Source organism: Octopus bimaculoides, chromosome 1 (assembly GCF_001194135.2).
Source record: "Octopus bimaculoides isolate UCB-OBI-ISO-001 chromosome 1, ASM119413v2, whole genome shotgun sequence".
Lineage (NCBI taxonomy): Eukaryota > Metazoa > Mollusca > Cephalopoda > Octopoda > Octopodidae > Octopus > Octopus bimaculoides.
Genome location: NC_068981.1, coordinates 104,629,763 through 104,642,711, shown reverse-complemented (window position 1 = coordinate 104,642,711; position 12,949 = coordinate 104,629,763). Strand labels below are relative to the sequence as shown.

At 33.4% G+C, this 12,949-nt stretch overlaps 1 protein-coding gene across 5 annotated transcripts in view; it reads right to left on the bottom strand.

Annotated features, from left to right (window-relative positions):
• The window catches only part of LOC106880822 (sorting nexin-13), a 167,491-nt gene that overhangs the window by 30,723 nt on the left and 123,819 nt on the right, over window positions 1-12,949 (bottom strand). For 4 of the 5 annotated variants that reach the window (XM_052968756.1, XM_052968749.1, XM_052968766.1 and 1 more), the window contains one exon: window positions 12,132-12,301. In XM_052968756.1, the coding sequence (XP_052824716.1) occupies window positions 12,132-12,301 (170 nt within the window). Of the gene's footprint in view, window positions 1-12,131; window positions 12,302-12,740; window positions 12,764-12,949 lie in introns of all 5 variants that reach the window. The other variant, XM_052968768.1, reaches the window with a different exon arrangement.

Sequence of the window (12,949 nt, the reverse complement as noted above, 5' to 3'; positions counted from 1 at the left end):
TTTTTTTTTTTTTTTTGTAAAAATTCTTTCATTGGAATTTCGAACCAATGCAGGTGCCTTTATGTGGTTTGCTTGATTTGCTAGATGTAGCAGCCAAATCTCCCTCAAATCACACACTACTGTCTTAAAAATACAAAGGCACACAGGATAATGTAATCCAAGATACATTAATCCTGGAAACAATATAAGATGAGACAACTGGAATACCTTTGATTATAGGCCTGCTCAATCAGGGATGGCCTGGCACTAAGGAAGTACTAGTACAGAATATTCTAAATTGTTTATGGAATCTAAAAATTATAGAAGAGAGAAAATGTGAAGTTGTGATATTATGATGCAGGAATATTTATGAAATAAATGAAATATGCTTAAATGCAAATAAAAACTAGGTTTTAATTTCTATAAGATTCACTGCACTTTGAGCTAGTCACAAATTATGATTAGACTTAAATGGCTGCCAACTTAGGTATTCCTAAATGGTCACTCAACCTATTAGAAATAGTAACCAAATTTATTCATATAAACAATGTGCCATCTTAAAAAATGAAGGACAAGTTTGGAAAAAGAGGTAGTACAGCCATCACTGGAATGTCTGACTACAGATTTGTTTAATCAGGGATGACTTGGAGCTAAACTACAACAACAAATATAAGGGTATATATACACTTGCAGAACATAGATTTTATTTTCCTGATAATGACCATGTTTACAAATTAATAAACTGCATCAAATCAACAGGTCTAAATGCCATTAGTGTTGTATCCCGATGCAAAGCACATAGCCCTGCTTATTTCTGTTTGTTTGGATGACAAAATATAAGTCCCACTCTGGCTTCATGGTTGAGAATGGGGAAAGATATTTAGCTATAAAGGTAACAGCTCTGACAATAATCTACACCACTATTTGAGCAAGAAAAAAAAACCATGAGTAGTGTGTGTGTGTGTGTGTGTGTGTGTGTGCGCGCGCACTTGTGTGCTTGCATGCCCAGGCACACATACTTCGTAACAATTAACTTCCCACAGTAAAACATATATTTAACTAAATCCATGTGCTTTGCTTAAGCTCATACTTGAGAATGTTAAGGACTACTAAAATTAATGTCCAGGTCAAGATTGAATCCTAACAGAATAGGTACTACAAACAAAACTTAACCACATACATCCATAAACTATTTTGTTAGAACTGACTGCTTGACTTTGTAGCAGATAAATCTCTCTCAAATTATACCCTACTGCATGGTTCCCAATCTTTTCAGCGCCGAGTACTCTTTTTATATAAATGAATTTTCCAAAGGACTTTAGAAAGATCCAACAACTATAGAATTGTGCCCATGGGCCACAGTACTAACTTTGCAGGTGCATAAAGTTAGGATTTGTTGCACTACCATTTAAAAAAGAAAAAAGGAAGGACACATTTCACATTTAGACAATGTGACCCTTGATACTGCTATAATGATGAGAAAGTCTGATCATAAGGTCTTTTCAATCAGGGTAGACCTGGCATTAAACAGCAACAGTTATTATATTTGTGCTCGTTTATGAATTTACATTCCTAATTTCAAGACTCCAGTAGGCTCTGTGTGTGTAGGGTGTTTCAGTTATTTGGCATTACAAACTCACTTGAGAAATGTATAAACATAAGACACTTCTTCATCCAATAAATCTGAGAACTATGTACAAAATAAATATTGAACTTAGAAAAATTGCAACAAAAAATATTCAGACTATTTTGTGCTTCTTATATATAAATTTACATACAACAGCTGGGGAAAATACTTAAACTTTACAACTTCTTTAGTAAATTATCATCAAATTATTATATTGAATGTATAATAAATTTTTTAGCTTTTTTTATTGAAACAAGTAAATTAAATATAAACAGTTAAAATACTAGAAAGAATTCAAAAACTTGGCAGTAAATGTAGCATATTGGTATTAATGTTACAAGAAAAACAGAAATGAAAGATTAGAATTGAAAGAAGTTTAGTATACATACAAAGTGAAAGAGAAGGTTTTATCACAATCATCAAGGAAATTTTTAGCATGCTCCAATTGTCTTGCTATCAAATGACACTCATTTACTGTATGGCTACTGTATAGCTTATAGACTAATGAAAGCAGAATCATAATACCACTTAGTTCCTTTCTCTGGTTGATTACAATCTCAACCCAAAACACCCATCTTTCCTCCTCTTTTCATTACCCCCTACTTTATTTTACTGCTAAAGCCTTGTGCCAATCACTTAGTCCTAAACCTTCCTCTCCACAGAACATCATCCCTCTGAAATTCTCTTCTCGCTCATGTTTTCTCTCAGATGCCAACTTACAAGTGTTAAAACTAAATATAAAATGCATCAGTTTTGTTAATCTTGGAGATCCTGCAAAGAACATGGCAGTTTAACCTCTCTTCCTCCATACTAAGTCACGTAAAAAAAAAAAGAAAAAGAAAAAAAGAGTAAAGGAAAGAATTTTCAGAAATGGTATGACACAAAAATAAAGCCTTACAGTATTTAGCTTTGTTGCTCTACAATGATTCAGCAAGGCTCCATGTTGCCTTTCATCTGTCCAGTCAACAAAATAAAGAACAAATAATAGAGGAAATTCAAGAGTATAGCTATATGCCTCACCACACACACAACTTAGCTTCCTGCTCACAACGTTTTTTGGGGTTTTTTTTTTTGTTAAAGTGGAAGTAACACACTGGCAGATTAGTAGCTCATGAATATTTAAAAGATATCTTATGTACTTTCCAAAGAATGGACACAGTGTTCTATCATTGTTTTCCACCAAACTATATTGCCTTGAATAGCTAAAATATCAAAAGAGGTGTTAGAAATTTTAAATGTCACATCAAATTTTGGTACAAGGCCAGCAATCTCAGGGGAAGAGGGTTAGTCAATTACATTGACCCCAGTAAGTGACTGGTACTTATTTTATTGAATTCAGTACTTGGCTGGTACTTTTAGTTCATTAACAATGAAAGGATGAAAGTTGACCTCAGCGAGATTTGAACTTTGACTGTAATGAACTGCAAGAAATGCTGTTATGCATTTTGTCCAGTGCACAAACAATTTTGCCAGCTTGCTGCTGAAATTTCTAATGTCACCTCAAATTATTATAAATTATATGATGACCAGAAAACTGATGAATTTAGAGGGACAGGCAAGGCTATGTTTAAAGAAATGAAGGTTCCACTCAAAACAGCATCTATATCTTTCCTCTGCTGTTATTGAATACACAATCCAACTGAGACAGGCCACTGGTATGGAAAACATCTGAGTAACCAAACTGACTTTCAAAGTAACATTTCATTTTCTTTGTTTCTAATTATATTTGAATTTCTATAATCCCATGTGTCTATTCTAAAGCCAACTTACTTAAGATTAAGGATACTTATCCAGTTATACAATGTTATAAAAGGCATCAGTTTGCTAGAGGTAACATTCCCTGATTAGAGTGGGTTTTTCTTTTTTTAAAGTCTTTTCTTAATTAAATTTTTACAAAGTCAATATTGTTTGTCTTCCACCCCACCCCAACCCCTTGAAAGTAACTCCTTCAACATTAAACATAATTAATCAGTATTGTTCTATCATTTGTTTTTCTTGTTTAAGCATACACATACCTGAAGTAGCTTTTGGGGGAAAAATGTTAAAAGAATATACAGAACCTTTCATGATGCAAAATAAGCATTAAGCAATTAGCTAAAAAAACAACAAAAACAATAAAAATAAAGGAAAAGTTGCAAGCGAACAGAAAAAACTTAGCAAGAAGCAATTTAATGTTCCATTAAGAACCAGTTAAGCATCTAAAACCAAAGACTATTTCACATGGTTATTAAATTTGTTGACATAACAGCCAGAAAGAAGCAAAGCTGATCTGAGAGCACTGGGACTTTTAGAAGAAATGATGCAGGACAGTGACAAATATAGAAACTGCTGTTGCAAACCTATCCAACCCATATCAAGAAGAAAAAGGGATATAAAACTGATACTAATGATAATGTTCACAACAACAACAATGCTGATGATAGTCATGTGTTATGGCATTTAGTCATAAACAGATCACGTTAAAAAGACATTTGCACTACCAAATTAAAAAAGGAAGAAGAATGATGTCTATTGCCTTTTAAAGATCTCCCAGACTAGTGAGGTTTTTTTATATTCAGCTAAAAATTTCTGCAGGTGAACATCTACAGGATAAATGTGGACAAAGTATATTCTCTAGGAGGATGGATTGGTCAAAATGTTTGGAGTAGGGAGTAGCCAGTGACATAAAGAAACAAAATGAGGGGAAGAAGAGTAATAGGTTACTGGGTGGGCTATGTAGGGGTTATGAAATTTGCTTATTCAGGAGTGGATGCTGTTGCAGTTGCAAGAGAAAAGGCATATAAAAGCAGTGTACATGTGAGCTAGAGTTTTCTTTTTGTAGAGTGTTGATGAATAAGTCTTTGTCAATCAGTTGAAGGGGCTTGTTTTGGATGCAGTCCAGAATGATTATACATATAACACAATCCTAAGTATGTGAGCAGTACTCTACTACATGTTACACATCAACTTTATTGACAGTTGACAAATGATGAGAGAGTACAAATATTTTTTGGCTCCAAAATGGAAGCCTAGTCTTTGGGATGAAGTTTTAGAGATACAAGAAATGTAACATCATCAAGAGAGATTATTGGAATTAGTGAAGCTTAAGCATTTGTATCAGCTGTGGGTTGTTCATGCTTATATATGGTACTGCAAGTCATTTTTTGTTAAGTGTAGTGATTGTATCTTGGTATTGATGAAAAAAAAAAATAGGTTGTCATGCACCATTTGAAGAGAATTCTAAGGTTTCTTAATGGAAGAAAACTTCTGTCAGCATGTACTGAAATGGAGTGACCTAACAGGAAATTCTGATGAAAGAGATGAAAAACAGATGGTATGGCCATAGGTGAGCAATTCTGATAAAAGATTCTCATGTTAGACATATAATCAAAGAACAGGCTGACACAAATATAAGGACATTGCTATTCTATCAACTCCGAGATTATCACAGTGAAAGTGATGGGTTGACAGAAGTCAGGAAGGATCAGAAGGATTGCCCATCTTGAGAATGAGACAGTCATGTTTCAACAAATTGAGATAATTTCTTGTAAAGAGAGAGAAAGAGGGAAAATGAGACAAAGGTTTTATGAGGACAAGGGGTAGGTCAAAGTACACTGTTTTAAGGAATGGATACAATTCCACTGGTTGTTTTGGTCTATTAAAATAACTGTTTTTATGATGGTGAAACAGGTAGAATGAAGAAGAAATTTTGTGAAGAATTTGTTGCATGTGTGCCTTGTGGAGTTAGAAGCAAAACAAGCAGCATATATGGTCTTTTATCAGCACAAATGCTACTTACAGAGCCATCATGGTTTGAGGAATGGCAGGTAAGAGGATTCTGCAAAGTTTGTAGAGACCGTCTCCACAAGAGACCAAAAGACCCAGCTGTAATTTAGAAGGCATGAGAGTTTGCAGACTGTACAATGCATGAATTATCCTTTGCTTTTCTGATGGCCATCTTGCCGATATTGCACTGGTGGGTGACTTCTTCTAGATGCTGTAGAAAGTGTTCTTTGCTTGTGCAGTTGTAGTACAGCTGCAAGTGAATCACTGAGGGGTTTAGGGGTTGGGTTTTGGTTGTATGAGGAATATAGGGAAGATACCTAGGAGACAAAATGTAAGGCAAAAGATAAAGAGAAAAACCTGTCTAATCCATGTAAGAACAGGAAAACAGACCCTGAATGAAATGGCTATGGTGATGATGCCGTATATGTACATATATTTTTTTAACATATAAAGAGAACACAAACTTTAGAATAATGTTTAAAACTTTAAAACTAAGAATCAGGTATTTTTAGTTTGTAAGCCACTTAACAGGCTATGTCACACAATAGATATACTTGATTATTTTTCAGCTTTAATAAAGACTGGTTTCATAAATTGATCACACGAATAAAGGCCAAATATCTCAACCTTATATTGTAAGAGTGCTTTCACAAGTGACAGTGTAATTCTTCATTAAATTAACAGGAAATATTTAATAAGTCCTGTAGCAGAGATTTCTTTTTTTATGAGATTTAAGAGACATTTTATAGAGAAATAACATGAAGAATAACTTCAAAATCTATAAATCAATACCAAAAGGAAAACAATAATCAACACAAGTCCTATTTATTAAATTACTAAAACAGTAATAAGACATGAATTTATTTTTAATTGATATACCAAGGTGTGTATATATATATATATATATATATATATATATATATATATGTCAGTTTTACTAGAAGTATATCCCGTGTGAATATCAGACTTTCTGCATTAAGAGAGAATTTGCTGAATTGTGATCATTGTCATGTTGAGAAAAATACCCATCTCAATGAAGCATTATCTAGGTGACTATAAGCTGTTTCCTTGCACTATTGTATATGTATAAAGTGGAGGTAGACAAATTTTGATAATATATTTGAAACTTCAGTACATTCAATACATTGGTTATTTTTTTACTTTTTTAACATGCAAAAAAAAAAAATATTAACATTTCCAGCTTTTTTAAATATTTTTTACTGTATCATTTCTTTTCCTTGAATTCAGACATATAAGGTTCATTATTATACGTATTAAAATTAGAAGTTTTAAAAATGGTAACTCAGTCTGCAGAAATGACATATTTCTCTCTAAAATAGCTAAAGAAGAATGATAACTGTGACAATTTCTTAAAAGATGCCTATCATCACAAATATACAGGTATTGAAGAGAATCAATTGAACTGACCTCAAGATAATACTGACACTTATTTTAAGGACTCAAGAGATTAAATATAAAGTTAACCTAGAAAATATAACTTCTAGCTTTACTATTACTACTAAGTCTTGCTACAATATAATCAGTACCTACTCACTCCATAAAATTAAAGATAACGAGTTCTAATTCTAAGTCTTAATTCAGTCAAAACATTTAATATTTTATGCAAAAATTAAATAAAATTATAATGCACAAAGGATGCCATGCAAGCATTGAAATGAGGATAAAAAGAGAGAGAATTTTTTAATATTCTAAACTCCAAAGCAATACAAAAATGCGAACAATCTTAAATAGCACACGCACACAAACACACACATCAATAAATGCTGTTAATACAAGAAAGAACAAAAAAGCCAAAAAACTAATTCAAATCACACATACTCTGACATGCAATATAATAATATTAAAAAAACAAAACAAAACAAAACAACAACAAAAAAAATGATCTACCAGAGCAGAAATTCTATTAATATTTCTGGTACAGTGGAGTATTAGCTAGCATATCTATCTAATAGATGCAAAAATGGGGAATATACAAGTGACAACATTTTGCTTGAACAAAGTAAAAAAATAAAGAAAGAAAAATAAAGAAAAATTGGGAACTGTGAACAAAGCCAAAGTCTCACTCAACAATTTGTCCAATATTATTATATTTAATTTATTTCATATTTGACATGGTTTAATCAACATGCAACTGAAGTCAGAAATACCTGACACACTGAATGGAGAAAAAGCACCCAACACTTGAGCAGGGCCTTTGATTACAGATTTCTGCAAACATAGTCAGCCTCTGGGTACATCACCTGTATAATGTACAATAAACGAAGGCTTTTCTCAGCTTCTAAGATGTTCAGCAGTGCACTGAGGTCTTCTTTCTTGTATAGGTAATGGATAGTCTTTTGTCAATTTTCTTCATGACAAGATTTGAACTCAGCATTCAAGGATAATAAATTACTCATCAATTATAACATCCACAGACCTACTGCTAAGATCATCAAACACTAGTTCCTGTAGGATCTATTTATAACTAGATGACTAGAACAGAATCACTGAGCTTTAAGACTTACTGACAAGAGAAGAGGCACAACTTAGCTGGTAGGGAACTAAGTGTAGACTGAATTGCTAAAAACCAAACCATATACAACTCACATAAATTTAATATTCTATCATTTTTGTAATACTTCTTTTATAATATTTTATTGTAATTGCATGTTTTCATCTAAATATTCTGCTCCACAGAAGAATAAATAATCTTGTTATAGTAAATTTAATTATTTCTACTAAACTCACAAGTCCTGACCAACCCCAGTTCTCAACTGGTATTTTATTGACCCCAAAAGAATGAAAGGCAAAGTCAACCTCAACAGAATTTGAACTCAGAATGTAAAGCCAGAAAAATGCCACTAAGCATTTGGTCTGACACAGTAATGATTCTGCCAGCTCGCTGCCTTTTTGTTATGGTAAATATAATGATTGCACAATAAAACTCAGCACATCCTGATGTCCCACAAAAGCTTATAACTATTACATTCAGAAGAGACACGATATATCCTGTGTGTTTGTTGTATGGTTCGTTTACTGCTATCTCAAATATCATCTTTTCCGTTAGTATCAATCATAGATCCATGTATGAATGCTCACAGCAAAATGAAGCAATGAATGCTCACAGCAAAATGAAGCAATGAAGCAAGTACAATTCCTTGTTCATCCATTTATTTAACTTTCCATTAAACTTCATACCTACAACCTCTGCCTATAGTTTTTAACCCACGAGGAAAATAGGTGGGAGGATGGGGTCTACCAGGCTGGCTACTTCTTTAGTACTGAGTCAACAGCCCGTTAAGGATTATTTGACGATTTCTATACGTAAGTCTATGAGAATAAGACCGACACTGACAAAGAAAGAAATGAATGATGGCGGTGGTGATGATGATGATGGTAAGACAATACTGAATTACAGCAGTGTTCCTAATAAGCAAACCAACAATGCATATTACTATTTATATGTAATTTGCAAGTTGTTTTAATCATGTAAGTTAAGTACAATTTTTATACAATATCAATAATGTACAATAGTGATTGAATACAGTATTTTAACACTGACTGGTTAACAATTTTCACCATTTACAAAAGGAATAATGTATTTCTGCATTTCAGTAAATCAGCAATTGGCAACCTCTTGGAATACAGAAAACCTCTCTCTTGTTAAAAATCATATGCGATAGTCATACAACTAAAACGGTTTTTGTTTCATTTTCTGAAACAGAATTAATATAAAAAAAAAAATTAAAAAAAAAAAAAAAAAGAAGGATCACTTCTATGGAATTAAAGAGTCTTTAGATGGAAAACTGAAGGATTGTAATTTTATGCTGAAATACTAAGATTTGGTATGTCATTGTTTATTTGGTACTGTACTTCATGTAAGTTGCCAATCACTGATACAAATTGTTTCAACTCTGAAGATGTTATAAGATAATTCATATCAACACTGTTGTATGATAATTCATATCAACTACATGATTAAACCAATAAGGGAGCCTCTATATGGTTGTTAGATATGCTAGAAATAACAGCAAATCCTCCATCAAATAACAGCCAAACTTACTAAATGATGTCGAAAAGCATAGGCTCGAAACGTCAAAGACTTTTCCATTTATTAAAGACTTTTCCAAACGTTAAACCAATACACAAACTTGTTCCCTCACCTGTTTTCATCCTTTAATCTGTAAATTTGAACTATATATATATATATATATATTTATTTATGTGTTTCAGCCAAGTGGCTGAGGTCATGCTGGTGCACCACCGTGATAAAAAAAAAAATAATAAATAAAATATGGAACGCTTCACGAATTTGCGTGTCATCCTAGTGTGATACTGATAGTCAATATTCTAACTGAAACCAAGGAAACAATGTTTCTCCTGAATTTTAAAACTGATTATACCATCTATCAATCACAAATCTGATAGTAGAGAAGTGCCACCATTTTTCAAAGACAAGATGGGATTTGAACTCAGAGTGCACCGAGTCAGAACTGAAGCCACAAGATATCTCATCCAATACTCTAACACCACCACAAATCAACCAACATGGACAATACCTTATCAACTGAAAAAGGATGAAATATAAAGATGACCTTGGAAGGATTTGAACTCAAAGAGTAGGGAGTCAGAGCACATTCTACCGACTCTGCAAATTTGCTGTCTATTTCTTATCAGACAATGTAATCCTAAATATACAGAAGTATTGGGTTATCCCATAGATAATGCAGATTTTTCAATTGCATGAACTAAAAGTCAGAGGGAGATGGGATAAACTACCTGCATTAACTATAAAAGCAGGTAGTAATTTTACCTTGTACTCATTCTTAGTGCAAGTTTTGAAGAATACAGCTCGATTTTAACAGTTTTTTTTTCAAAGATATAATGGAAGTGACAAAGAAGCATATTTAGCATATTTTGCTATATGAATTCAATAAAGCAACAGCACAACAGAAAGTGCAAGGAATATTAATGCAGTATATGGGGACCGGACAATAAGTGTAAGCCAGTGTCAACAGTGGTTCCAGAAATTCCAAGCCAGTAACTACAGCCTAGAAGATGAGCCTCGTCCTGGAAGATCTGTAAACCTCGATGAGGACATCCTGCAAACCCGGGTGGAACAAAATCCCATTGTAACTGTTGATGAACGAGCAGAGAAGCTTGAATTTGATCATTCAACCATTCATCGACACCTGTATGCCATTGGGAAAGTCAGCAAATTGGGTCAACTTTCCAAGTCTAATTGCATGCAGAGAGTGAATGCGTGTCCTTCTTTGCTGTCATGTCTCACTAATGAACCGTTTTTGACCAAATAGTTACTAGTGATGAGAAATGGGTTCTCTATAAAAATGTCAAGCACCGAAGACAGTGGGTGGGGAAAGGAGAAACACCAGTATCCCAGACTAAAGAAGGTCCTCACTCATGTAAGCTGTTGTTATCTGTTTGGTGGGATATGAAAGGTTTAGTCCACTTTGAACTTTTAAATCCAAACCAAATGATAACAAAGGAGATCTACTGTGAGCAGCTTAAGTCAGTGCTAGAAGGAAAATAACTATCTTTGGTTTCAAGATGAAAGGTGTTCTTCCATCAGGATAATGCTTGGCTACATACAGCGAGGATGACATTCCAAAGGCTGGAGCAGTTTGAATGGGAAACAATGCCCCATCCACCATATTTACCAGGCACTGCCCCATCTGATTATCATTTATTCCACAGTTTTCAAAACCATTTGGATGGAAAAAATATGAATTCTGTAGACAAGGTCAGAACAATAGCGGAAGAGTATTTTTTGTCACAGATAAATTAATTTTGAAAGAGGGACCTCACAAATCTAACAGACAGATCGAAGAGCATTGTAGAAAATGAAAGAGATTATATTTGAGATTAAAATAAAACTGTTTTAATTTTGAAAAATAAAAGAAGTATAAAAAGACTGCATTATTTATGGGATGACCCAATATATCTAGAATGATCACAGTGGGAACAACTTTGACAATAGATCAGCTTGGTCAGGGCTAAACAAACAATAAATTGTCTTTTATTTACTTTAGGCGGGGGGGAAGGCAGTGAGCTGACAGAATTGTTAACATGCCACACAAAATGCTTAGCAGCATTTCGTCCAGCTTTATGTTCTGAGTTCAAATTCTGTTGGGATCAACTTTGTCTTTCATCCTTTCAGGGTCAATGAAACAAGTACTAATTGAGCACTGAGGTTGATGTAATCAATTTACCCACTCTCCCAAAATTTTAGGCCTTGTGTGCCTATAACAGAAAATTTAATTTAGATGGGGGTGGATATTTTAATTTTAAATATTGTATAAAATAGTACTGAGAATAGACAAACAATGCTATTGCTGTTGTTTGACTCAAGTCAGCAACGATTTAGCAGATCTGTAATCAAAGATATTGAAACCATGATTATCCTGTCTTTTCTTAAGGAATGGTGTACTTTTGATCATGTTATCCAATGCATTGCTTTTCAGTGATAGATAAGAGGCAGTTAGAGAGAGGTTTGGCTGCTGTTTCTAGCAGATTTAATAACATCACAGACAGGTACCCTTGTTGTTATGTTGGACAGCATGCAACTGTTTCACAATAATTTCTAATTTAGTTTTCGGTAATTGTGAACTAAAAGAGCAGGTGAATGCTATGTGGAAATAATGCACGATATTAAAACAAAAATAAGTACTAATTTAACTAATCATAGCCGATAGGTCATGTGAAGGGTGAAACAATTTAAAGCTTTCAAAGATGCACTTACAGTGGTAGTAGTAGTAGTAGTAGTAATAGTAGTAGTAGAGCAGATGGTATCACTAGTGGTGGTGGTGGTAGTAGTAGTACAAGTGGAATCACTAATGGTAGTAGTGATGGTAGTAGTAGTAGTAGTAGTAGTAGCAAGCAGAGAAGGGTTACTGGACTTGGATGAACAAACTAAACAAAGAAAACAAAATTTACAAAAAAAAAAAAATGCAAAAAGAACTGACGGAGAAACTAATAACAAACAACAGTTAAAATAGCACAAACCACATGCCATCACTCACACAACAATGCAATATTGAATCAATAACTATAGCAACATCCACAGTATCTTTTATATATAGGATGGGGGTGAAAGGGTTAGCAACAATAACAACAATATTAATAATAATAATAACAATAATAATAATGGCTTAAATATTGTAGATTTAAGATATGGCAAAGCAAACAGTATGCATTCCACAGCCAGCAAATATCATTGAGCAAAAGTGCAAAAAGATTTGCAATAAATTGCACCACAGCACCAACAACAATAATAACAACATATGGTAACAACAGTAACAGTAACAATAAAAATTCTGGCTGCAGATCATATCTTTTCAGCAATACCTACTTGGAACCAAATTATCCGTGGAACTGTGATAAAACAAAACAAAAATAATATACTATACACATGTAGAGGTGTGTGAGTGTATTGTAAATAATTCTTTCAAAATTCCAAAAATATTCTTAACCATTGTAGGAAAAATGTGGCATTTGTAAAACCAAGATTCAATGTAATGCATGCATGCATGCACACATATGCATATCTGTGCGTATATA